General features: G+C 40.2%; 1 protein-coding gene across 4 annotated transcripts in view; it reads right to left on the reverse strand.

The window, feature by feature from the left end:
• Positions 1 to 26167, reverse strand: part of LOC118848531 (speckle type BTB/POZ protein) — a 72604-nt gene continuing 46437 nt past the window's right edge. For 2 of the 4 annotated variants that reach the window (XM_036757448.1, XM_036757447.1), the window contains exons 2-10: positions 22170 to 22320; positions 21498 to 21619; positions 18717 to 18868; positions 18485 to 18612; positions 11531 to 11708; positions 8628 to 8683; positions 7715 to 7837; positions 4053 to 4195; positions 1091 to 1413 (exon numbers count right to left, since the gene is read on the reverse strand). In XM_036757448.1, the coding sequence (XP_036613343.1) occupies positions 1269 to 1413; positions 4053 to 4195; positions 7715 to 7837; positions 8628 to 8683; positions 11531 to 11708; positions 18485 to 18612; positions 18717 to 18868; positions 21498 to 21619; positions 22170 to 22247 (1125 nt within the window). In that variant the 5' untranslated portion in view covers positions 22248 to 22320 and the 3' untranslated portion in view covers positions 1091 to 1268. Of the gene's footprint in view, positions 1414 to 4052; positions 4196 to 7714; positions 7838 to 8627; positions 8684 to 11530; positions 11709 to 18484; positions 18613 to 18716; positions 18869 to 21497; positions 21620 to 22169; positions 22321 to 26167 lie in introns of all 4 variants that reach the window. The other 2 variants (XM_036757450.1, XM_036757451.1) reach the window with 2 other exon arrangements.

Here is a 26167-nt window from a genome sequence, read left to right on the forward strand (position 1 = left end):
CCACACAGTACAAAATAGTAATTATTTATATTTTCAAAAAGAAAAAAATGACCATTTGGAAGTTCTCCCCATGGGAGGCAGGGAAGGAAAAGAACAGGACTGGCTCCTATGCAGGCGGCGAGTCAGGTCCAAAGAACTGAGCATTTCAGGACCAGGAACTTTTCATGCAGCATTAGTGAACAACTAACACAGCATATTAGTGTTTTTAGTGTGGGGGGGAGGGGGTGGTTTCCACGCAGTGTTAGTGAACAACACTGCGTATTAGTGTTTTTAGTGTTTTATTCCACGCAGTGTTAGTGAACAACTAACAATGTGTTAGTTTCTTCCCCCACCCTTTTTAAAAAAGGGGACTGGGAAGAAGGAGGGAGAAATAAAATGAGAGAAAAATGCCAAAAAACATTTTCCACAATATCTAAAAACAGAAAACCACAGTTCTTGTCAAGAAAGTACAAGATAGGGATGAAGGATTGTTTTTCCCCCCAATTCTTCAAAACCAATAAGGACTCTCTGCAAAGGGCACCACGTCGAGTTCCTGTCTCCCAGACCAGAGGGCCTCCTCTCCGCCTCTCACCTTCATGGGTCTTTTTTCCCCACAGAATGATAAAGGGTGTTTTCCATTTTTGCAAACAACATATAAGTGCTAATAACAAAAGAGAACTGCTCTTCTGTTCGCTGTCCCATGGTAAGGCGTTTTTGCAAACGTCCCAGTTTTAGCTCAGCTGAAAGGACTCAAGTTTCTTTCTCTCAACATAAATACTACTGGAATCCTCCAGAAACGGTCTTTTGAGAAATTCCATCAAAAATTCTTTTCTCCTCTTCCTTTTTTCTTTCCCCTACTCTTAAAAACTAAGCGTCCTTTTTTGTTTGTTTTTTTACTCCAGGCACCTGACGATTTGATCTGTTCTGTGCTGTCAGATGCAGAGATGGGTTATACCCTAGTACCACTTCTGGATATCTTCGTGGGATGTCAGCACCTAAAACCAAATCCCTGGAGGATCGACTTGTCCAAGCTGAAGGGAACACACAGACAATGCAGCAACAGGGTTTTCGTTAGGATGAACTGCCCCGAGCCCCAGGCCCTCCCCTCCCCCTATGTCCCCTCAAGTTACTTGGTGCTGTTTTTAAAAGTCAGGGTGTCATCAAACAGTCTTTCCCCCCATAATAGAGTAAAAGCTCCACAGACTGAGCTGTCTCTACGTAGTGGTCAAGGACAGCAAACGTGCTGCTGCTTCTGGGAAAAAAATTGGGTCCTGCAACAAGCAGAGGCCTTAGGACTGCTTCAGGCGCTTTCGTGGGGGCCCCAAGAAAGGGCACTGTGCTGAAGCCAGGGAGCGGTATGCCTCGGCCACCAAGTGGGGGTGTGAAACCACCATGGACTTCCATCCAGAGGTCTCCATGACATCCGACGCATGACTAAAAGAAACACAGACAGATCAGTTAATGGTGAAGAGAGAAGGCAAGGAAATCATGGAGCACGTACCTACCTCTAGCCTAATTCTAAAAAATGTCAAAAAACAAGAAGATTCACAGTCTCACATGTCTGGGGGATGTGAAGGTACAGCCCAGCATTTCATAGTTTTGCTCACTTCATTCTGTTGCACTTCTCGATATTCAAGTCTTTGGACAAGGAGAGTAAGACTATTCAAAGTTACTAACGACCTCAAAAGTCAAATCTGATGGCTTTTTGTCAGTCCTTAGGCTTCCTGGCTGTAGCATGTGGCACTGTTAACTATCTCTCCCTTTGGATACTCTCTTGTGCCTAGATTTTTGTGAAACTTAGCTCTCGAGTCTCTTCCTATCCAGCTGACCATTTCTTATCGGTCTCTTTTGCCAAAATCATCACCCATATTTTCCCTTGAACTGATGGTGTACTCCAAGCTAGGTCCTGGGCCCTATTCTCTTCTCTCTCTACATTCTTTCACTTGGTGATGCCATTTGTTGCCATGGGCTCAATTATCATCTTTACTAAGATGACTCCCAGATCTCTATGTCCAACTCCAGTGCTTCTCCTGAGCTCCAGTTCTAAATCACCCACTGCCCACTGGACATTTCAAAATGGATACTCCAAAGACATTTTAAACTCAACAAATCCAAAAACACAACTCATTATTTCTTCCTCCAAAACCCACCCCTCTTCTTCTGAACTTCCCTATTTCTGCCCAAAGGATCACCCTCCTCCTTCTACTCACCCCACCTGAGTCTATTTAGTTGCCAGAACTTGCCATTTCTACTCCCATAACACCCCTCCCCTCCCATCTGATCCCTTCTCTCTCCTCATATAGCTACTACCCTAGTCAACACCCTCACTACCAGTCATACGGACTACTGCAATGGGGTCTTAATTGTTCTTCCAACCTCAAGGCTCTTTACACTTCAATCCACCCTCCATACAATTGCCAAAGTCATCTTCCTACAGCGCAGACCCAGCCATGTCACTTCCCTACTCAATAATATCCAGGAGCTCTCGATTGCTTCCAGGATCAAACATAAAATCCTGTTTGGCATTTAAATCTCTTCACAACCCAGACTTACCTTTCCTTTCCTGCCCATTATACATTACTTCCTTGGACTACAGTCCAACCAAATTACCTTCTTGCTACTTCCTCACTTGTGATATCTCATCTCCATTCTCCATGTCTTTTCTGTACCCGGAATTCACTCTCCTCACTTCTTCCTTTTACAATCACTTGTTCCCTTCAGTACTCAGCTCAAGCACCACCTTCTGGAGAAGGTTTTGACTGACTCCCCTCAGCTCCTAGTGCCCTTTCTCACCTTCTGTTACCTAGCATTTATTTTGTATCTATCTATTTTGCACATACTTCTTTATGTACATGCATCAAAAACGTAAGCAGTTCCTTGATGAACAGGAATTGTTTTATTTGTGTCTTTTTATCCCCACTCTCTAGCACAGGGACTGGCACTTAATAAATGCTTACTGGTTAACATACTTTACAATCCTCTATGCAGTTAAAATCCCAACTTCCTCCATTCCTGCCAACAAGTGACTTTTGAAAAAAATCTCCATGGATTATCACAGAAATATATTTTTCTCTCTTTGAGGATTTCCAGTAATAGTTGATGATCACCTATATCTCTAGGAGACTGATCAAGAAGTTCGCTTTAAAAAAAAAAAAAACCTGACATATTTGGTCCAGAAAAAATTGCTAAGATCCTGAGACCAGAAACGTGCTTTACGAGTTAATGAAGTTTATTGACTAATGTAGCTAAGCCACTTTCGTTAGAATATGAAATGCTATTAAAAAAACTCTAACATATTTGTCCTTTATCCTAAGTGAAAAAAATGATCTGACCATGAAATGCCCTGGCTTCACGGGCTCCTCTAGCAATGTGTCTCAGGTCTGCCATCCTCCAGAGTCCTGAAGCTCTACACCTTCTGCTTTTTGTCTCTGTCCTGTCTCTGGGATGAACTGTCTCCTGAGTTTTCTCCTGAGATACACCCACCCAGGAGCAAGAAGAAATACTGCTACTCAGAGAAAAGTGACATTCTTCTGGCACAACACATGTACCTGATGGCCATTGCTGACTGAGATTATTTCATGGTCAGATAATTTTTTCACTTAGGATAAGAGAACAGATCTGATGGAAGCTGTTTCCACTCTGAAGAGCCTAATCTCCTGATTAGCCCAACCTTCTTTTTCCCCATTTCATAACACACTGGCAGATAAATCTCATTAACTCATAATACATATTCCTGATCTCAGAAGATCTTCACAATTAATTTTTACTGGACTGGATCCCAATGCTGAAGTAAGAAGCAAAAGAACTACTTTTTGAGGATACAAAGTACTTTCAAGTCAGTAAGTAACAAATAAATATAGCTCCCTTTTAAAATTAATCAAAAACTCACCAGAAAGGTCATACCTACAAAGGCAAAACTATTTTCCAGACTTCCAAATAAAGAAATGTCTAAAAATCCAAATCCCTACACTGCTACTTGAAGGGTTAATGAAGTCACCAGGACTGAAAGAGTTTTCTCTCATCAATCCCCCTTCTTTCCATTCCCAAAAAAGACCCTGAAGATGCCAACTCACTAGTTGATGAAATCCACTGCCTGCGTTTTCAGCTGATCTGCACTGTGCAGGTCAGCCAGGATGAGAATTTCTGCTGCGTTCTCCACGGACAGGCTACTGCAGAGCGCATCTTCACACATGACCTTTAAACGCTCCAGGGCATACTGTGAGACACAAACACCACCATGGTCAGAGCAGTAATAGCTATGGGCAGAATGATCCTGAAGCTGCTTTTCTTGGCAGTACACCCTCCTCCAGACAGACCTCAGACTCCATTAGACATAGGGATAGAGTTGCACACACTGAGAGACCACAAAAAATATGAGTTCATTTACTCATACCAGATTGGCACATTTTGAGGGTCAATTATTTAAGTTTTAAGGGAGGGCATCCAAGAAGATTTTAGTATACACACAAAGTAAGGCATACCAAGATTCTTATTTGGAAATTCACAGAAGTCTCTCTCCTCAAAATGTATCCTAGTCTCATCCACCCCCATTAGTATATTGTATTGTTACTGTTTACACAGTTCAAAAGCAGTTTCACTTTAAAACTTCTGCCACATAACCAGAGGGAGATGAAATATGTTTTTATTCCACCACTTTCTTGCCTAAGTATTGTCATTAGTCCAACCTGTTATTCCAAATGGGAAAAAGAATCCCGTGGTGGCTTTTTACCAGAACCTCTGCTATTAGTGATCTCATTCGAGGCCTTCTTTTGACTAGAAAAGGATAAATGGAGTCCCACTCTATTGGGATTAAGGTTAAGATTTACAGGGTGCATGGACAAAACAGAAGAAACTTCTCTTCCCACCTCCCCCCCATCCTGGTTTCTAAATTCCCTATTGTCTAAGTTAAAAGGTCTAAAGTGTTCCTGGTTGTGGGAAGCTGGGTTGTAGCTGGGCACAAAATACACAATTTATCTGGATGGCTTCAATGCGACAGTGTTGTTTTGTTCCTAATATGAGACTATGACTTGACTTTGGGACTTCATGAGGAAGAAACCAAGCCAGCACAATATAAGTGTAATTCAACAGGATTCCCTGGTGGGCTATTGTGCCATGGGGGCATGTAGAGGTTCCTTATAGAATCTGTCTTTGGAGCTTCAGAATTCTAAGGGGCAACATCCCTTTAGGCAATAAAAATGAGGCCAATTGTATTTTTATGAATTCTGGATGAAGAGGGCAAATCTGCTGGGCACTCTGATCTCCAGAAGCAAGAAGAGAGAGAAGAAGAAAGGTTTATTGGTTTTAGTGCTCTCTCAGTCTCTGCATTTGTGCAACTGGGAAAACACTTTTAGTAAAAGAAAAATGACACCAGATAAAAAAAGTGGGATGAGATTTCTGCATTTCAAAGCTGGGACAGCTTGGGGGTGGGGGCTAGGGGGTAGCTCCTTGCAGCTATGAGAGTCATCTTCCCATTCTTCTTCCACACATGTATTATAAGGACCTGTGCTACGAATAGCTCTGATCCCAACTGCATAATTAGACGAAAGTAGCCATTTTGGTCCCGGGGGGGGGGGGGAACCTAAGTTTTTTTTTTTTTTCTTAATTATGCTTCTGAAAAACCTGCCTAATAGCGGTACTTACCCAAGAGATTGAAATTGTGTCTCCTGGGCCTGGCAGACGTGATGTGCTTTGTTTTTGGTCTAATTACACATGTTCCCAGGGGACTGGAAAAGCTCTGAAGAAGCTCGTTTAGCCTCTTGGGCAAACACTAGATGGTTTAGGTCCTTCCATGAATGATTCTTTTTCTGCTTTCCTTAAGTTCACAAGGAAATTTAAAAGTAATATGCTGAGGCCAGACACCAAAAGCTGGGACATTCTGAGTAGAGCCTGAAGTTTCTACCCTTTGTCTGCTTCTCTTTCATGAAGGGAAGGGCATGCTGGGATTCAATGACTTTGACAGATTTTTTTAATACCGGTGAGCATGTTGTGCTGACAATATCCTGCGACTGGGAATAGCTGCAGAAGCTGTTCCCTTGTGGAACTGCAATAGGTCAAAGGCAACATGGTTCCCTGGCTAAGTAACCAAAGAAAAATCCAGGGGCACAGAATTCTAATCTTGGCTGTACCAGTGGTATGTTGCAAAATACCGGACAAGTGAGTCAAGTGTCTTGCAATTCAGTATTTTTGTCTGTAAACTGAGATTAGTGTCAACTTGTCTCATGAAATTTGGGGGAAAATTATCCAATGACTGCAAAGCACCCAAGTGTGAAAGGACAGTCTTAGTTTCTAGTGGACAAACATCCATTAGATGACAACAATCCCAGCAGAAAAAAGGAAAAGGAGATAGAAGCTCAAACAGTCTATCTTTTACTTTTACATCTCTGCCTGTTCTATATCTTCGGGACTTTCAAACCAACCAATGCCTAATAAATGGTTACTGACTGTTAATCGTCACTGTTCCTTGGCAGAGTGCAATGAATTGGGAATCAGGAGATTTGTAGTCTTGGCTCTGCAAAGGCCATTGTATAACCTTGGCTTAATCACATGCCCCACTCTGAGCCCTCAGTTTCTCCCTCTGTATAATGAAGGAGCTGGACAAGATAGCCTGGGAAGTCCCTTTCAGCTCTAACACTGAATGATTCTATGATTCTCTGGAAAGCGGGCTAACCTTAAGGAGGAAGAATAATTGGAGGAACTACATAAGCCTTATTCCCTTCAAAAGATTTTTTTTAAATTAAAATTAAAATTTTTCTTTTGCTTTGTACTTGACAAACATCAAACATTTTCAGATACACAGGAAGAACAGAAGAAGAGGATTGTACATGAAGCCACAAATCTATTATGTATAGCTTGTGTATTTCTAAAAGACTTAAATAGAGGAAAATATCTTCAGTCTTGTCAAACCAACTCTGATATCAGCATTGAATTACCTTTTACAAACAATGTTCCCCCTCCATAAGGAGGCCCCCAATTCAATTAAACAAAGTTAATAAACATATCTGATTGAGAAAAATAAAATCTCCACCCGTAAACAGAAGTCACAGAGTGCTCTCCTCCATCCTCAGGAGGTACAAAAGGAGGTGGAGGAAGACCATGACAATGAGCAGATTCCAGGAAGCCTCTGAGCCTTTAGGCTAAGCCATCTTTTCCCTCTGATGAGTTCTGCAGCATCAGAGCAGGAAGAGAAGATGCTTTCAACAGAAAATCGCCTTCCTCCACCAACAAGGTCTAACACTGCAGTTACATGAATCCTCCCAGCACTCTTCCCTTAAATTCCTCCATAAAAAGAATTATTTTCAAGACGGCAAACACCAAATATCAAGCCAAGAGCCAATCTTTGTTTCCTCACCAGCTGTTCCTCCTGGAATCCTGCTTTCACAAACTACGAGGTGATACTGTGGGAGGTTCAAGGGGCATGCCTTGGTGTGCTCAGGTGCCCTGGATTAGTGGCAAATATTTCAACTGACCACTTAAGAAAATCCTGGTACGCCAACTAAGAAACAAACTGAAAAAGCATCATTCTCCATCTCTCTCATCCCCTTCTGAGGTTTTTCCTAGACAGTTAATTTCACAGGAAGTGATTGGTTCATTACATTAAGATGACATGGCTCAGTTTGGGAATGGAGGGAGAGCAGGAAAAGTAGGGATCATCAAACTCATGTTTCTCTCCTGACTGTGCAAAACAGAGGCCTGCCAGACTGGAGCACACCATGGGCCTCTAAGATGCTGGCCTCACCTTGTCTGCCGCTGCCAGAAGATCGTCAGCCATTTTGTCTAGGTTGGGGGCCTTGCCAGTGTAAATGAAGCACATCATTTCCTTAAAAACTTCTGGCTCCACATCATTGATTTCCACCCGATTCTACATCCCAAACAGAGAACGATTTCAAAAGAACAATTCATCAGCTACTTTTATGATTAATTTTAAGTTCCAATATTAAGATACTTAGTAGAAGGTTTATAATGGGTTAGGAAAAATGTGTTGTGCCCTATTTGAATCTAATGCCCCTTCTTCCCTACGTGTGTCTGTTAATACTCTCTGAAACATAATGAACAGCAAAACAATTAGTAAAGTGGTTCCCAGATAACCTCTAAGAAGGGCCAGATCTCAATTACTATGTATGGATATTTTAAAAATTTTAATACATTTCAATGCTTTAGGAATCTGTGATTTAATTCCTTCTCTCCACCAAGGCAGATCACAATTTCCCGAGTAGCTGTGGCCAAAAATAACTTGGCTCTGTCCAACTTCCCAGAAGAAGAGCCTCTCTGAAGTTAGCTTGGCTGATACTTAGAAGACAGGCACAGAGTCTATTCCTGGGCACATACTCTAAGCCTTTCCAGTTTCATAGGACCTTGTGCTACAGTGGCATAATCTTGGAAAACACTGGGTCACCACACACCAAAATGACACATGCAAAGTGAACTCTGTTGGAGGGATTTTTATGTTAAGGTAACTGAAATAGAATTAGGAAGGTAAACCTTTTGCATTTCTATATCAAATATCAATAGACCCCGGATTATCTATCATTTTATACCATCCACATAACAGTTCCCTTCCATTAGCAAGGATAATTGAAAACCGATAGCAGATTACCTGAGATTTAGAAACCTGTCTAAAGAGATGCTTTCACATTTCATCAGGCACATACCTTTTTGCTCTCTTCCATCTCATGCTCAAACATGGCACTGAAAACAGGAGAACGGGCTATGGTGAAGTAGAATAGAAACACAGAGTTAACTTATAACCACTGAGATGCTTTGTCCTATCCAGTGATGATAAAACATGTAATATGCTTCCTGTGTTACTGCCAAAGAAAAGGGACTCAGTTACCAGCAGTCTCAGCCCCAAACATGACCAAAGGTGCCTTGTGGAAAGGTTGTAGGTATAGTGTAGTGCAAAAGACCTGGGTTCCAATAAATCTGTGATTTGGGGCAACTCATTTGATCTTTCTGAACCTGTTTCTGCCATAAAATGATGGGAATGGAGTAGATGATCTTCTATAATGTTATCATGATTCTGTTAACAATCTCTCACTGTAACTTCAAAAATTAAAAGTTTAATAAACAAATACTTATTAAGCTTCTATTGTGTACAGGGCATAGTGCTAGGCCCTAGGAAAATACAAAACTTATATATTGTAATATATTATATATTGGGTCTCTGCACTCAAGAAGCTTATAGTCTAGAACTTTTTTGTGTGTCCTAGACCCCTTTGACAGGTTATGGATGTTTCTCAGAATAACTTTGTTAAGTGCATAAAATACATAAGATTACAAAGGAAACCAATTATATTGAAGTGAAGGTATCAGAAAGTATATTTTAAAAAGTTCATGGACACTAGATTAATAACCCATTATAGTAGATTCAAGTAACCAATGGAGCTGGTATCAGCATAAAGAAATTCAAAATCAAATATTTATTAAATTCTATTGTGTGTAAAGAAGTATAGTTCTAAAAAACTTTTAAAATGTTTTGATATTAAATCTGCTCCTACTCCATGTGTTTCTGTAATCTCCTAAAGGCCTAAAAACCATTTTCTTCATTTGCACTTCAGAAAGTAGGAATCCGGTTCAGGCAGAGGTACAAATAAAGAAGTGGAGTTTCTGGCATTGTCAGCACTATAGAAGAAATTATTGGTCATCTTCAGAGTGAGTGAGCTGCTTAGCCATGGGAACAACTCAACTCAATTCCACAAGCATTTATTAAGTGTATGAAGTATTGGAATGCACCAAGTGCCAAGGCAACAAAGACAAAACAAAAGACAGTCTCTGCATCAAAAAACTTCCATTATGGGGTAGAAAAAAATACAACACAGTCACACAGAGAAGTAAATTTAAGATACTTTGAGAAGGAAGAGACATTAACAATGAGAAGAATCAGGAAAGGCTTCCTCTCCTAGCGGTACCCAGGTTGATCTTTGAAGGAAGTTAAGGAACCTAAGAGGCAGGGGGTGACCCATGGTGTAAAAATATATTTGGTCCACAGATTCCTCAAACTAAAGTTATATTTGATTCCTCCTTCTCCCTCACATCCTTTCCAATTATCCTCTTTCTCCCCAATCCTACTGTAACCTCTTATTACCTCTTGCCTGATCACTGCAACAAACTCCTACTAGGAATGACTCCAATCCCTCCCTGCTCCAATCATCCATCTGGTAAACGTTGCCCATAATTAATTTTTGCAATTCACAAGTCTGATGAGGTCACAGCCTTGCTCAAAAACCTTCAGTAGCTTACAATCTGTCTTATAGAGGGGAATCCGAGACTAATAAATCAGTCCAGCCATTCTGGAAAGCAAATTGAAACTAGGGTAAAAAGTTACTAATACTAGACTCATCCAAGGTGATCAAAGAAAGAGGAAAAGGAAGCATATGTACAAAAATATGTAGAGCAATAATCTTTGGTAGTAGCTACAAATTGGAAACTAAGGGGTGCGTGTGTGTGTGCACGTGCACGTGTGCCCATTTACTGGGGAATGGCTAAACAAGCTGTAGTATATGAGGGTAAGGGAATTTATAGTGCCATAAGAAAGGATGAAATGGATAGTTTTAGAGGAAACTGGGAAGCCCTCTCTGATCTGATGCAGGGTGAAGTATGCAGAACTAGGAAAACAATTCACACAATGACAATAACATCGCAGAGAAAAACAACTTTGAAAGACTTCAGAACTCTGATTAATGTAATCATAAATGATTCCAGAAGACTAAAGATAAATCAAGCAACCCACCACCCTCCTGCCAGAGAGGTGATAGTCTTCAAAATCCAGAATGAGACCTATATTTTTAGACATGACCAGTGTGGGAATTTGTTTTGCTGGACTATGTGGGTTTGTTTGTTTTGTTTTTAAATTGTTCAATATGTCGAGGGGTGGGAGAGATGATAAATGTTCCTAAAAACAAATACATAAATGAATACAATACATATATTTTTTAAAAGATCAGAGATTCATAAACGACTATCCAGGTTCAACCATGTTGTATTAAGATGAGAAAAATGAAGCTTGCACAGATATCCAGGGACTTGCGTAAGGTCATAAAGTAAATGGTACGAATTCATCTACTTGCCCTTGCCCAAGTCAGTGCATGCTTCCCCACCTTTGGGCCTTTCCTCACACTGTTTTCTGTCCTCCTCTGCCTGGCATGTTGTACTGCCACCTACTCGCTCTTCCAAGGTTTAGCTCACATGTCAAGGCTTTTCTGATCACTGTGCTTTGCTTCTAACCAGCAAAAACAGGACCTCCTTTCCTGTGAATTCTTGAAGTACTGTATTTGCACATCTCCTTCATTTTCCCACTCTGCTGTATTTGTCTATGTCTTGTTTCCTCCCCCTACCACCTCATCCCTCCCTCTCCCTTATCAGCACTAAGGTTCTTGAAGGAAGAGCCTATAACTTATTCATTTCTACATCACCCTTCATGCTCAGCACAGTTCTTGGTACACGGCAGACATTAAATAAATGCTTCTTGAAGTGAATTCCAAAAGTTGGAAGTCTACCTGGCCACTCTCAAGATCTTACCTTGTAACTAAAGCTCACCCCTGGAATCAATACCAACCTGCTAAGATAGCTTTGTGAGCTTGGAATTCTTGGCCAGCAACACACAAGCAGCAATCTGTGAAGCGGGAATTTTCCCAGAGTCCTCCCAACTCATCTGCCAACCGGCACTCAGGGACTTTCACCATATTCATGGTATTCTGGCCAGAAATGTTGACTGAATCCTGCACCACACTCACCTGGGAAAGGTAGGAAATGTACATCAAAGCTTTTTCCAGACAGTTTTCTTTTTGGAGAAAGGGGAAATATGAAGGTCTTGCCAATTACTTCCCTCAAGCTTCTGTACCACAATTAGATGATAATATGGACTATGGATTCTTCTAAAATCAGCCCTATCTCACCTTTTTGAATCCAATAATTTCAAAAATGAATTAACTCTTCTTTTTTCCTCTCTTGGGACAGTGCCTTCTCTCTCTGTTTCCTAACCTGTTCATATTGCCCAGAAACTTAATCTTAGCCAAGATTCTTTCTCTCATTGGTCTTGTAAGTACTACAAAGAATCCCAGGGGAAAAAAAGGCAGACGTGATAGGAAAAAAAAACCAGCATCCACCATATTCTGCCTTTAGCAAAACATCAGGTACCAAGAGCTCCCACAAAGACTACTGCTTGAATCAGATGCCTTTTCAGAATTTAGCCTAATTTCTTAACCTAAAAGCACATTGCCCCAAAGATATCCTATTTAATTCAGGGCATAGGACAAGGAAAATAAAATGTGCCATCTTCTATACATGAAGCTGATGTTACAGACTTATAATCTGTGGGGCAAGTGCTTTGAAGCTATTTTTTTCCATTAAAGGTAAGGTAATGTATTATGCCGAACCATTATCACTCTCTTGCCTAGTACCTCATGGGACCAAATGGTATACCTGTGCAAGATGGCTGAATGGAATAATATGAAAGTAACTAGCTCACAGTAAAATCAAGATGAAGACCACGGCCTCTGTAATAAACAGCATGCTTTAAACAACTAAGCTAACTCGACACAGACAATAAAGGCAAGAGTATTTTCTCCACAGCAAGTCTAAGAAATTTTAGTAAATCCCTTAGCATACAAAAGACAAGAAATAGGACGACCTCACTGCTTACTTAAATGCAAATAGTCCCATCTTCTGCAAGAAGTTTTTCCTTTCCTTTAATGCTAGAGCCTTTATTCTGTTGATTATTCCCACTTTATCCTTGTCTAAGGCTTGTGTGTACACAATGGTCTGTATGTTGTCTCCCTCAAGACTGAGAGCTCCTTGAGAGCAGGGACTACCTTCTGCCTTTCTATGTCTCCCCAGCACTTGGCCAAGTGCCTGGTACATAATAATAAATGGCACATAACTGCCAGTTAACTTGCTGACTGACTGACTATAGACACTAAGGCTTTGCAGTTATGTTCTTCACTGACAGCTAGCCTCCAACTCTACCTCCTATACCATCAGGTAATAAGTGCAATCATCACCATTTAAAGAGATGAGAAAAGAGACACTACAAGATGAAACCACTTGCTAAAAGTCATCCCTGTTTAGGTGAAAAAAGAATTTGAGGTCTAATTTCCAGTTCCCCATTTCTTTTCTTTTTGTTAGAGCTAGATGGGAAAGATAGCTCAGAGATACCCCAATACCCAACTTGCTTTTTAAAATCAAGATTTAAGTCATCCACTGAACGCTGCTCTAAACCCAGAGGCAAAATTAATGCTTCATCCAATTCACCCTTAGTCTCTTCTGTGCAGGAGAGGGATATTTACTGTCATGTCTGGAAATTTATTCATTTGTTTTAAACTAGCCATTATGGTCTTGGGCAGTGAGGCAGCCAAGCTGATAAATTATGGATGTGCTTAGCAGCACATTAATCAGAAAAGATTATAGCAATATTTTGATAGCCAGGGGCATAGTTAAATCCACTCCATGGAGACTTCCCTCTTGACCTGTGCATAATCATGGTAACAGTTCTTGTCCTTTGACATTAAATGCCAAACACATTGTCTGTTTCCAGTTATAGCACCAGAACACAGATGACCAAGGAACGGATTGAAAAAAATCAACTGAACCAAATTTCTACATAAGGAGAGGTAGAGACTTGATGGGACTGAGGACAAAAAGAGTGGAGATGTGGTACTGGCTTATCAGCTTAAATTAAACTAGGTTGAGAGCAACTCACAGTCATTAACATTTGACAGCATTTAATAATTTGGGTGAAATGAACTGGGGAAGTCACCACTGAATTTCACATAACCATTCATAGTCAAAACTGATATATGGTTTTGCCTCCTAGACTGCATTTGTTCTGTAGATATTCAGAAGGCTACAATCAGCAGGGCTCTCAGTTTTGGTACCTTTTACCACTAGATTACTAGATACACTTAAATGAAAATAAATTTTAAATTATATTTAACAAATGAGTCTTCAGCATCCAAACTTTTAATTTTAAAAGGCATTTTTTTATTTTACAAATGATACTTAAAAAAGGCAATTTGGGGATAAAGCAAAGATTTTTTTTCCAATGCCCATAAAACTGACTATAGAGACTAATTCAGAATTGCAGCTGTAAACTTGACACAAATGTGACATTTCTTCCTTATAAACGGTTGCATGAAAACATATCACTAGGGCTGTGTAAAGCTAAATTTAAAGTTGTAAGGGCTTCTTTTAAAAAAAAAAATACATTCCTCTTTCTAAACAAAATCAGTTTTCATTAAAGAGCATATAGAGTCTGCCACATTGCAAAAGCTTTCTCTTGAGTTACAGGAACTTAAAGTTAAACAGGAAAGTTAAATTTTGTTTAACATCTGTGTATTTAATACAATCTAGAGAAACAAAAATGGGCAAACCCACTTATTTCAAATTTGGCCAGAATAATCTTGGGTTAAGAAAGGATATGTTATGTTTGAAGCCAGTAGGAATGTTTTAAAAGAGTTTAAAAGCCCCTGGAGAGAGTGATGATCACCTCAACCTTAACCACAACACTGCAAAGTGAGTACTAAAACATCCTATTTCAAAGACATAAACCTAGTAAGTGGAAAATATATATCTTCACTGCTAAAAGTTGCTTGTTTTCAAAATTAAGAAGCTCATTTTAGGAGAGACATTGATCAACACAAGCAAAAATATTCAGGAGGCAAACCATGTTCTTACCTGTGTTTTCTAAGGTTCAAAATGAAGGAAAACGGACTGGGGGAATAGTTATGAGAATATAATGAGTAGAATGAGTATTACTATCAAGTAAGAAACAAGGAATACAATTAATAAAGAAAAGCTTTTCGGGGGGGGGGGGGGGAGCGCGGGGGGAACCTACTAGAACTGATAAAAAATGAAACAGAACCAGGAAGCCAATATTCATGACTACAACAAAGAACAGAAGCAGCAAAACAATCAAAAGCTGTGAAATTACAATGACCAAATTCCCCTCCTAACAAGAATTATAAGAAGGCATTGTCCCTGGCTTCTTTGCAGCAGCGACGGAACTAGGAATCCGAAACACTGTATATAAGGTTATATGTTTTTTTAGTCTTGCTCAACCTTTCTTTCCTTTTTCCTCCTTTTTTTAGCCTTTGTTATGGGAAATGCGGATGTTATGAAAACAGAAAAAAACTAATAAATTTTAGTTTAAAAATGGCAAATGGAAGGTCCTTATTTCCCTCCTCATTCTCCCAAAGCCAATTACCACTAACTTTGTCTTTTCCCTCAAACACAGTACCACCTCCATTTCCTTCCATGGAATGAAACTGTATTGTTTTAAATGAAATTTAACTAACAAATGAAAAAACTAGGAGGCTATGAGTTCTAATCACAGCTCCACTACACTGACTTTTGGTGTAATGTTCAGCAAACTGACTTCTTCAGGCATCAGTTTTCTCACCCATAAAACAAGAGGAACTGAACTTTCAAGGTTCTAAGGGTCAATGCTATATGAATGGACTAGGCCAAGTTAAATGAGGGGAAGGCATATTCAGGGTCACTGCATTTCCTCACACAGAAGGAATAATTTTTGATTTAATCACCAAAAGTAGATTCTGTACTATCCATGCAAAGCCTGCTCCCATGCCTTAAGATTTTATGATTTATCTAAACATTCATTAAGATAATGCCACTACAAATATCCCAACATGTACAAACAAAAGTGATCAATTTTCTCAGTCTTTAACCTTGGGATCTCTCTGGAGGATTCTAGATGTCACAAAGTCACCATGAACACAACTGCATTATACCATGATAAGCCAGTAGTCTGTGAACGAGAGACAGGAACAAAACAGTAAACTGGCAATGGGACCATAAGCATTCAGTGTGAATTTGTTATGAGTATTACATCCATCAAGGGCTATTAAATAGAAATTAAATATGAGGAGCCGTTGTATAGGTAAATAAAAATTCCACGTAAGGTAGGAAATAGAAATGATCAGGGAGTTGGAAGTTAAACCCATGGATGAACGCACCATGAAAAAGTGTTACAAACTTGGGTCAAAGGATTCAGAGTCAGAAGGGACCTTACTGTACAGGTAAGATAAGTTACAGATGTTTTTTAAACACACAGACACATGCATGCATGCATGCACACACTCGTGCGCATGGGCACACACATACACACACTCTATGCAACCGTTTTGCAATGATGAATGTTAAGTCCATAGAGAGCTCTGGAACAGGAAATAAATCTCACTGGGCACAAGTCCAAAAGCAAGAAACAGAGCTCTGCACCTGTGGCCAACTAAGAAGTGTGAGAGGAACATATGGCACACCTGGTTTGATGGGAAGAAACTGATGGCGTCAGCAGAATCCAGCAGACGCTTCCCAGTTCAACATCTTCCAACTCCCAAAGTGTAATCTCGCCTCCCTCCCAAGTTAGCAAGGCAAAGCTAAACTTAACTACAAGGCTTCTCCTCCAGAGGGAATCTCATATGGAAAAGTGAGGGCAAAGAGGATTGGAGAGCAGCCATGGACTCAACAGCAGAAAAATAGGCAGCCACGTGAGGACCTAGGCAAACTGGCTTCCAAATGAAGGCTGTCAACACAAGGCAGGCTGAGGCAGCTGGAATGCATTTAGGAAAAAATGGGAAGAGGCTGAACCTACGGATGGGGAGAGAAATTGTTGGTATTTCATTGTGAAATTCTAGAATGTTGCAATAAAGGCTGTGGCAATGTCTAAAATGCCAATAAAAAAAACTGGAGCTGACACTTAGAGGATTGTTTCTCTTCCTTCAGAAAACAAAGGTTTCAGTGACTTGCTTTCATTTCCAGTAGGAATTAAGCTTTTCTACCTTTTCTAGTCACCTTTGAAATAAAAAGCTCCAAGATAGGTAAAGACTGTTCTCAGCACAGTTTCTTTGGATTAGACTGTGTAAACCACACAAATTGAAAGTCTGAACATGGTTTTTGTTTTGTAAAATAGCATCCAACCTCACACTAAACTATCCGATAGTTTCCCCACTTTCTCCTTCTGGCCAACTGAGTGTCATCTGTGACCAGTTGGACCTACATGGAATTCAAATTTCCAAAATCATCAGATACAGAGCAACGTCCACATTCTCCACAGTCAGACAGCCCCTCTCACTGGACTCTCTCCTCTTTGCCCCAGCAATAAAAGGAAGAGGAAGTAGCTATCACACGAAATCACATTTCATATAAGCAGCATGGTAATAAAAACATTTTTTCCCCAAATTTTATACCTGACATCAAATTTTCCAAAGAGGCATAGGAAAAGCTGTGACATGAAAACAAAATAGGTACTGCCACTTTGATCTCTGCTGCTCACATAGATCCCTAGGGGCAAGGACTCCTTCCCTGTTGATCAGATGGGAGTATTAACTCAATAATAACTAACATTTATACAGGGCTTATCTCAAGATAGGTATTATCCCCATTTTACAGATGAGGAAACTGAAGTAAACAGGGTTAAGTGACTTGCCCAGGACCACACAGCTACTAAGTGTCTGAGGCTGGATTTGAACTCAGGTTTTCTTGACTCCAGGGCTAGCTCTCTATCCACTGTGTCACCAGCTGCCTCTAGCTCCAGATTGGATCTTACCCCTGCACAGTTGTCAGGAGTAGCTGGGAAACTGTCTGCATATAAGTTGTCATCATCAAGGTGTCACAGCAGCTTAGCACTGCTCAGAAAGTGGCTCTCAGACCATGGGATGGGGAAAATCAAAGCACGGAAGTCTAAGGACTCCCCCCTTCCTAACACTCTCCTAGTTTATGACAGCTAGTATCTCTTAGCGCAGATTAAGCAGTGGCCTAGAGCATCTCTTCTATTAGTACTGTTTCTTACCTTCCCACCTTACAGATGTTCCTAAACAGCATAAACTGTAAGTACTCAGATCCTGACTAGAGTCCTGGGGTACAAAAAAGACAGCAAGCAACTGATTCAACATATGTATGTATATATGCATGTACACACGTGTGCACATGCACGTACACACACAAACACATGCACACACACACATGAAATAAGGCCCTAAAACTTCCAGAAGCAAAAGAGAGTGCTTATTGTCAGTGACAGCCCTTTAAAAGGATGCCTAAAAAGGCCTTCGATGGAAAAGTCCTAAGATCCTGAGGTAAAGAATACAGCCCATACAAATACCAAGAAAGCCCATGTGTTGAAATCCGTAAGAAAGGGCATTTCGGTTCAGCAGCTTTGAAAATCATGAAAGGCAGCCTTCAGCTGATCCCATGAATCAGGGTTTGTAAGATCACAGAGCTAGAGTATAATTTAGAGATCATCTAATCCAAAGTCCTCATTTTAAAGATGGACAAACTGAGGCCCAGAGAGGTGAAGTGACTTGCCCAAGGTCACACAGGTCGCAAATAGCAGAGCTGAAATTTGAACCCAGATCCTCTCATTCCAAATCTAACCTGTGCATGGCATTGCCCTTTAAGGGTTCCCCCTTCTTCCCCACCAGTACAAAACAAATGGATTCCCCAGTATTCCAGCCAGCTCTAGGAACGGCTGGCCTCACAGCAGTATCAGTGGACTTACCTCGCAAAAGAGCGTGAGCTTATCATCAGGAAGGAGACCGTTGGCCTCATCCAAAAGGAAATCTCTACGGATGAACTTCTTGAATCCCCAGTCCTTGCCTTGTACAAACCGATATGCTCTTTGGCTCTCTACAAAAGACATCAAAATAAGGGGATTCAAAAATTCAGTCTGAAGTCACAACCGCGCAGCTGAGGGAGCCACTAACGGGCCGAGCCGAGAAGAGCAGACTTACCCATAGCCTTTGTTTCCTCCCCTTTGGCATTCAGGATGGAGAATTTGAACTTTGCCCTAACTTCACTCTTTGGACAGCTGACCAACAACAGGTACAGTGACAAGTAATCTTTGCTTTCTTCATCTAGCCCTTTTGGATTCACTCGCAAACACCTACCCAGAACAAACAAGATAGGAATGACGTTAAGAGCGGCTGTGTTCTCATGGCTCTGGTCTCAAGCAATAATGTGGAACATTCCCTTGAGGACCATAGCTCGCCTAAGCATTTATTAATAAAATACATCAGGGGCATTTTGGATTAACCTAATTTTCACTTAGTATTTGAATTTTTCCTTTTCCTTTTTTCATAATCCTCCAAATCACTTGTTTCTCTTTTTTTTTTTAAACTAAACATCCTATTGGTTTTAGGCCAGTCAACCTTTTTCTATCCAAGACCTCAATCCTTGGGAAGGCTACTGGCTAACTGCTGGTACATAATCCTAGCTGGTAGAAAGAATGCTGGCTTTGGAGTCATGAAAACCTAGATTCGGGTCCTCTGTCTCTCTGACAACATCTACTAGCCATGTGACCGTGCAGGCAAGTCACTTAACCTCTCAATACTGGAGAGGGTCATCGGAGGGAGTTTTCTACACCAATAAATCACAGGTATAAGACGCCCCCCACAAAAACAAACGAAACCAAAACAACTTCTTAGCTGAGCTTGATGAAAAATCAGCAATTCTTCTATTTTGCAAATTCTGTATCTGTGAACTATTCTTTCCCCCAATGACAATTTCAAACTTTTCCTCTGTTCTCTTTCAAACAACTAATTGTGCCTTCATTCCACCAGCAGCAGCAACAGCACCACCACCACACTCTTAGAAGAGGATGGCCTGTCTCACCGAGAAGACTGAAGGCAGTTGACTTATCGCTTCCTCAGGTCCCTTTCTCTACTCCTCAAACAGTGTCAGCATCACCACTTTCCCTTTTATTTTCTTCCTTCCTTCTGGCCACAGATGGGATATCTCTAATTCTCACCTAGGCTAAACTCCATTCAAAGCCTAATCCTGTACCCCAATTCCAATTTTTTCTACCTTGCTCCTGTAGTCAACTGCTCTCTCATGTGTTTCCAATTTTTCCCAGAGGCAGTCCTCATTTGTCTAAATGTGTTTGGGTCTCCTTAACCTTTAAAAACAAAACGCTTTCCCTTGACCATTCTAATCCCCCTTCATTGCTAAACTTCTTTAAAAAGTTGTCTACACCTGATACTTCCACTTTCCTCATATCCCACCTCTTCTCAATCCCCTATAACCAAGCTTTTAACCATATCAATTCTAAAAACTTGCTATAAGGTTATCAATGATGACCTAATCACCAAATCCAATGGCCTTTTTTTCAGTCATCCTTAGCCCTCTCTCTTCAGCAGCTAACACTGAAGACCATCTCCCTTCTTTCTACTGGATACTCTCTTCTCCTATAGCTTCAGAGAAGCAGCAATTCTTCTATTTTGCAAACTGTTTATCTGTGAACTACTCCTTCCCCACGACTGTTTCAAACTTTTCCTCTCTTCTCTTACAACCAATCCTTCTTAGGCAGAAATCTGTCATGTCACTCCTCCCCTCAAAGCTCTTCAGTGACTTTTCTGGTTCCCCACTCCATTTTCAGCCTTATCTCTCATTACTGCCCTCCACATGCTCAAGCCAAAATGAACAACTCTCCCCACTCTGAACCTTCATTATGCTTTCCTGCCTTTTCAAAGGCTGTTTCTTCCAGAATCCTCTCCCCGTTCTGGCCCACTGAATTATCAACATTTAAAGCCCATCTTTAATACTGTCTCTTCCAGGAAGTCTTCCTTGATTCTCTCTAGCAGATCTGACCATTTCCTTTTTGGACCACTTCATCTTGTATCTAATTATGTAATATCATGTATTACAGCTATTTTTGTTTATTGGTTTCTTACTCTGCCCTCCCAATCCCGCCCCCCGCCCCCAGTTAAGACCTGTGTTTTATCCTAAACATCTGTCCCAATACCTGGCACAGTGTTCTGTATACAGCAAGGGCTTAATAAATGTTAGGGGTTTTTTTGGGTAGGTCTGGGCAGGGGATAGCAAAAATCCCACTTTTAGAGAAATATATCAAGTGTGCAATGATTTGACAGAAATTTAACAAATTTGGTCATTAAGGATTTTTCTTTTCCTTAAGCATGGGTTATTTAGGGTTGTTAGTGGGTTTTTTTAAGAGTTTTTTTGAGGGAGAGGGTAATTTAGACAAAGGAAAATTTATTACATTTCCTCTGGAAATGATTTTGTAGATATAGTTTCTAACTGGATTTACAAAGATAGCTAGTGATGCAAATCCAAGGATGAATTAAAACAAAGATTATATAGAGAGTCACATACTTAAGGTGTTCTATCTAAAGTGTAAATGTCACAAGTTGAATCCACAGCATGTGGATTCAGATGCTGCTCCTGCCACATTCAATCTACAAGCCATATGTACCCTCTAGGCCATGCCAGAGTTATGGCACTTCTTCCTGGCCAGGAGCCTAACCCTATGCCTCTCTTCACAGCAAGTATATGCTACCCAAATCATTAGCACATACTTTGCCAGAGCATGAATCTGAATAAAATGCCAAGGACCAAACATTTCTCTAAGCACTTGATACAATCCTATGCACACAGTAGGTACTCAATGACGACTTTTTAAAGATTGCATTCTCCTATATCTGTGTTGGGTAAACCCTAATATTGGACAAGCTGGAAACACTTCTTACAAGTTTCATTATGCTGAATGTGTTCCTTACCATTTTAGTTTATCATTGGCTCCTGATGAAAAGGTTGAACTTTTAATGACCTCACCCATTTCTTCCCGACAGAAGCTAAAGTTATTGATGGTCCACATGTAGGAGAATTTCACTACCTTGATCTATAGACAGAAAGTCAGAAAGCAACTCGGTGAAGAATAGTCAACCACAAGAAGCAGGGAGAAGCTCAGATCTTCCCTCTTTTCCCTGTGTTTAATGCCAACCTCAAGGTAGCACCCATCTGGTGAATGAGGAAAGGTAAACAGGGGCAAGGGCAGCCTCAACATGCAGAGAACATCTGGTGATCAGTCTCACAACTTATTTCAAGAATACCTGAAACACTTATTTGAAAGTGAGAAAAACATTGAGGCCAAAGAATGAAATAAATGAAGTATCCATTAACCTCTCTTTGCCTTTTCTCTAAACAGTTTGTGCTACTTGTGATTTTGGAACCAAGTTTAGAACATTCAGATAGGTTCTGCTGTGTGACACAATGGTCTGGAAGGTTGAAAAGATCATGGGTACAGGAATATTTTCCTATTCTAGATTGCCATCTCCTGGCATGATCCCTCCCTTTAAAGACTTAAAAGTTAAGCCTCAGGGTAGAAAAGAATTTCACATTTCTGACTTTCAAAAATCCTCTAAGATCAATACATAAAAAAATTAACTTACCTGTGTGTAGCACCAGCTCTCAGCTACAGGGCCACTCGACATTTCTGCCGGAGGAGGAGGACTCGGGACCCTTGACATCGCCAGTTTGAAGGTTAAACTCGATTTCCAAGTTTAGAAGGAAAAAAAAAACCCTTTCTATTTAGTCTTCACCCTGTCAATCCCAAAGAAGAAGAGAATTTTGGTTAGAACTCCAGGGACACTAATTATTATCTGTCTTATATGCTGGAGAGCAGGAAAATTATTTTTGATCTAACCCTTATTTGAATACCATACATATGCTAGACATACAAAAAGAACATTTAACATTTAATTAATTTACACCAATACACCAATAATTAATTTACCTCTTTTAGAGAGGTGATAACAAATGTTTTCACATTAAGAAGTTAATGAGATAGTCACTAAACACTGATCCTGGAAAGCACTAACCACTGAATCAAGTGTATGGATACCATATATACCCACTTCCATCGGAGGTTAAATATCTAACGAGACTAAATATCACTTCTCAGAGCTTCATTTTCCCATTCAAACTATTTGCTTTTTCTAAGCACTATAATAAACAGTTGGAGTTGTGCTGGTCAAAAGCCACTAAAGTAAAAAGACAGGGTTGCTAAGATGGACTGGGGCACTTTTGGAGGCTTCTAGGAGTGAGGATTGGTGGCAGAGAAGTAGAAAGCCAAGGAAAGCTAATAAAAAAGACAACAGTCTCCTTAAAGAAAGACTGTGCTTAGCTGAGGTTCCCTTTCCATAGGATTACAGCTTTAGGGCTGGAAGGACTTCAGAGATCACTGAATCCAGCACTCTCATTTTAGAGATGAAGAAACCAGGACCTTGCTACCTCCCAATACTGTCAATCACTTTTCTCCTACACTGCCTAGGAAGTACCTTATAGAGGTGTATATATATATATATATATATAGCCACAAAAATTCTAGATATACCAGAGGCCAAAAGAAAACCTAGCATTTGGAGATGGGCTAAATCTCAATATATTTTCAATGTTAACTCTGGCCTCCTTATCAGAGACTGTTCCTATAAAGGAATGAGAGGAAATGTTAAGGTCAACTTGGAAATAAAATTACAGAGAAAGGGTTAAAATGCTTGTCTGGACTATCTGCTGTTCTTTAGAAGACAGTAACTATTTAAATTACTATGGCAAGGAGAGAGATGTAAAACTTCACACTGAAATGAATGGGTGTCAGAGACAAGACTTTTTTTTAGCTGTAGCATGCCTTTGAGGCTGCTTTCAATGAGGATAAGACCCTTCTCATAAGTGAATGAATGAAAAGCATTCACTTAGTGATAGAAAACAAAAACAAGCTACAATTCAACATTGTTCTTATAAGGTGCTATTATATAAAACATAACTGAAGTCAGAGGTTCTGCCTCTCAAACATTTATAAACAGAACATATTCCAAGAAATAATGTGATATAACACATGGCTATCTATCCTAATTATACCAACCAAAGGCAGTCCTGCTGGTTTTCTTTAATCAACATAATGATTTGGGGGCCATTCTAGTTTCTATAATGTGTAACTCTACATTATCTTCAAGAGAAGAGCTCGACTGCCCCTCTATGATTGATTACTATCCCATCTCTGATAATTACTAGTTGTATGACCTTGGGCAAGTCACAGCCTCTCTGAGCTTCAATTCCCTAATCTACAAAATGAAAATGGTAGAACAGATGACCTCTAAGGATGCTTCCAACTCTAAATTCTATGATCTTATGGCCAAGGAGAAGCCAGTTTGCATTTCCTCTGAAAAGCACCTCCATACTACAATTTATCCGCTAATTCAATTTAAATTCAACAGCAGCCTACTTTGTGCCAGGCACTGTGCTAAGCCCTAACGATACAAAAGCAAAACAAAATCTCTCACTTTGAGATTCTTAAAAATTGGTATTGGTGGGAGGTGGGAGAGGGCTGGGTTGGAATTGATAAATATACACGACTATTTGAGAAGGAAAAGAGCACTAACCACTAAGGGGATTCAGGAAAGGCCTGCTCTAGATGGTGGTGCTTAAGCTAGGCTTTGAAAGAAATTATGGGGCACCTAGGTGGCGCAGTAAGTAGCGCACTGGCCCTGGAGTCAGGAGGACCTGCGTTCAAATGCGGCCTCAAACACTTGACATGCTTACTAGCTGTGTGACCTTGGGCAAGTCACTTAACCCCAATTGCCCTGCCTTCCCCGCCCCCCCAAACTGAAAGAAATTATCAGAGCAGTAATAGCATAGCAAAAACGGGTCTGTGCTGGGGGGAGGGGGAAAGAGGAGGAGGGGGAAAGGGGAGGAGGGGAGAAGGGAGTGGTGCAGAGGATCCAGGTTCATATTTTACCTCTGACGCAAACTATTACATTGGATGAGTCACACTTAACTTTTTTGGACCTCATTTTCCTCATCTGTAAAATGAAGGGATGGCCACTAACAGTTCCTTCCAAATCTAGGTGGATTATTCTAAAGTTTCTAAGATTTGAAGGTGAGAAAGGAGTACATTCCAAGCATGAAGAGAATCAATCAGCCTATGCAAAGGCATGGAGACAGGAGATGGAATTCCAAATCTAGGGAATAGCAAGTAGGTCTTGCTAGAAAGGCACAGAAGAAAAGTAACGTGAAGTAAGTCTGGAAAGACAGGCTAGAACCAGACTGGGAAGTGCTTTAAATGCCAAGCTGAGAAGTTTGATTTTATCCTAGAGACAAAATGAGCAAGTGACACAGTCAGACCTATGCATGAAGATTATTTTGGCAACTGATCCATACCTTGAGCTCCACATCTAAGCTACTGCTAGGGGTCACCTCTGTCTGGGGGAAGGGGGAAGGGAGGATTGGGATTTCAAAATTCCACTTTAAAAACAGCACTCATTTGGACAAAAAAAATCCATTAGAAATGAACAGGAAAAGGTGCAGTTAGGTGGTGTGGTGGATAAGAGGACCAGTCCTGGAGTCAGGAGGACCAGAATTCACAGTTCAAAGCCTCAGATACTTACTAGCTGTGTGACCCTGGGCAAGTCACTTAATTCTGATTGCCTCCCCTCCCAACAAAAAACAAAGAAATGAACAGAAATTACTTGGACATGAAAAACACTAGGAAAATTAGTATTTTAAAATTAATTTCCTGTTATAGTTATCAAATATGACAATATCAATTTCAGTCATGTATTTAAAGTCACCCATTTGGTTCTCAATACTATACCAATTTATGTTAAAAGAGTTTGGTCCCCATAAAAAAGCTAATATATAAAAACAATTACTTAAAAGAAGAACAAATACATTTAGCTACTCATTAAAGGCACTCCAAGAATTATTCATTTATCTTCAGGAATATTCCTTAATCCTTGAAGCAAAAGAATTTACAAGTATAAACCTGAAAGAGAACTACACAGAAATGGTAACCTGAATTGCTGTCAATATGTCCATGCATTATATTGACAAAAATGCCCAGCCTAAAATTGTGTCCATCTAATTGGCCAGGCTTTTTGTATAAGCTATTTAGAAGTTAAAAAAAAAATTCATCTAACAACTAAATAACTTCTGAAGCCAATGAAATGGCAAATTCCTCAAACTCATCTATTTAGATAACTTCTCATTAAACTTAAGGTGCATTCACAAAGACTGAAGAAAACCTATTGTGGTCATGGACGTTTCTTTGAATTTTTTTCCATTCTTTTTATATTCTTGTTACCCAATTCTCCTTCACTAACTCCACTTTTCTTTCTTTTCATGTCCAATTCAGCAGCTGGTTGAACTAGACTCTGCCTCCCACATTGATGAGCTTTATCCACAATGCCTGCTGAGAGGGAAATTGACTAGGATAGCACAGATCTAATTAATTTCACTCATAGCAGGGACCATTGGTAAAGTGCTTCATCAGTGCAGAATCCTGGTGCTACATGAACTCTCTGGCACACCATGCCAGTTGCCACAGATGCCCATTGGAGAAACATTTTGAAAGAAAAGAGATCTATTTGGGGGTCATCTTTATGAGAACTTTTAT

The sequence above is a fragment of the Trichosurus vulpecula genome, chromosome 4 (assembly GCF_011100635.1).
Source record: "Trichosurus vulpecula isolate mTriVul1 chromosome 4, mTriVul1.pri, whole genome shotgun sequence".
Lineage (NCBI taxonomy): Eukaryota > Metazoa > Chordata > Mammalia > Diprotodontia > Phalangeridae > Trichosurus > Trichosurus vulpecula.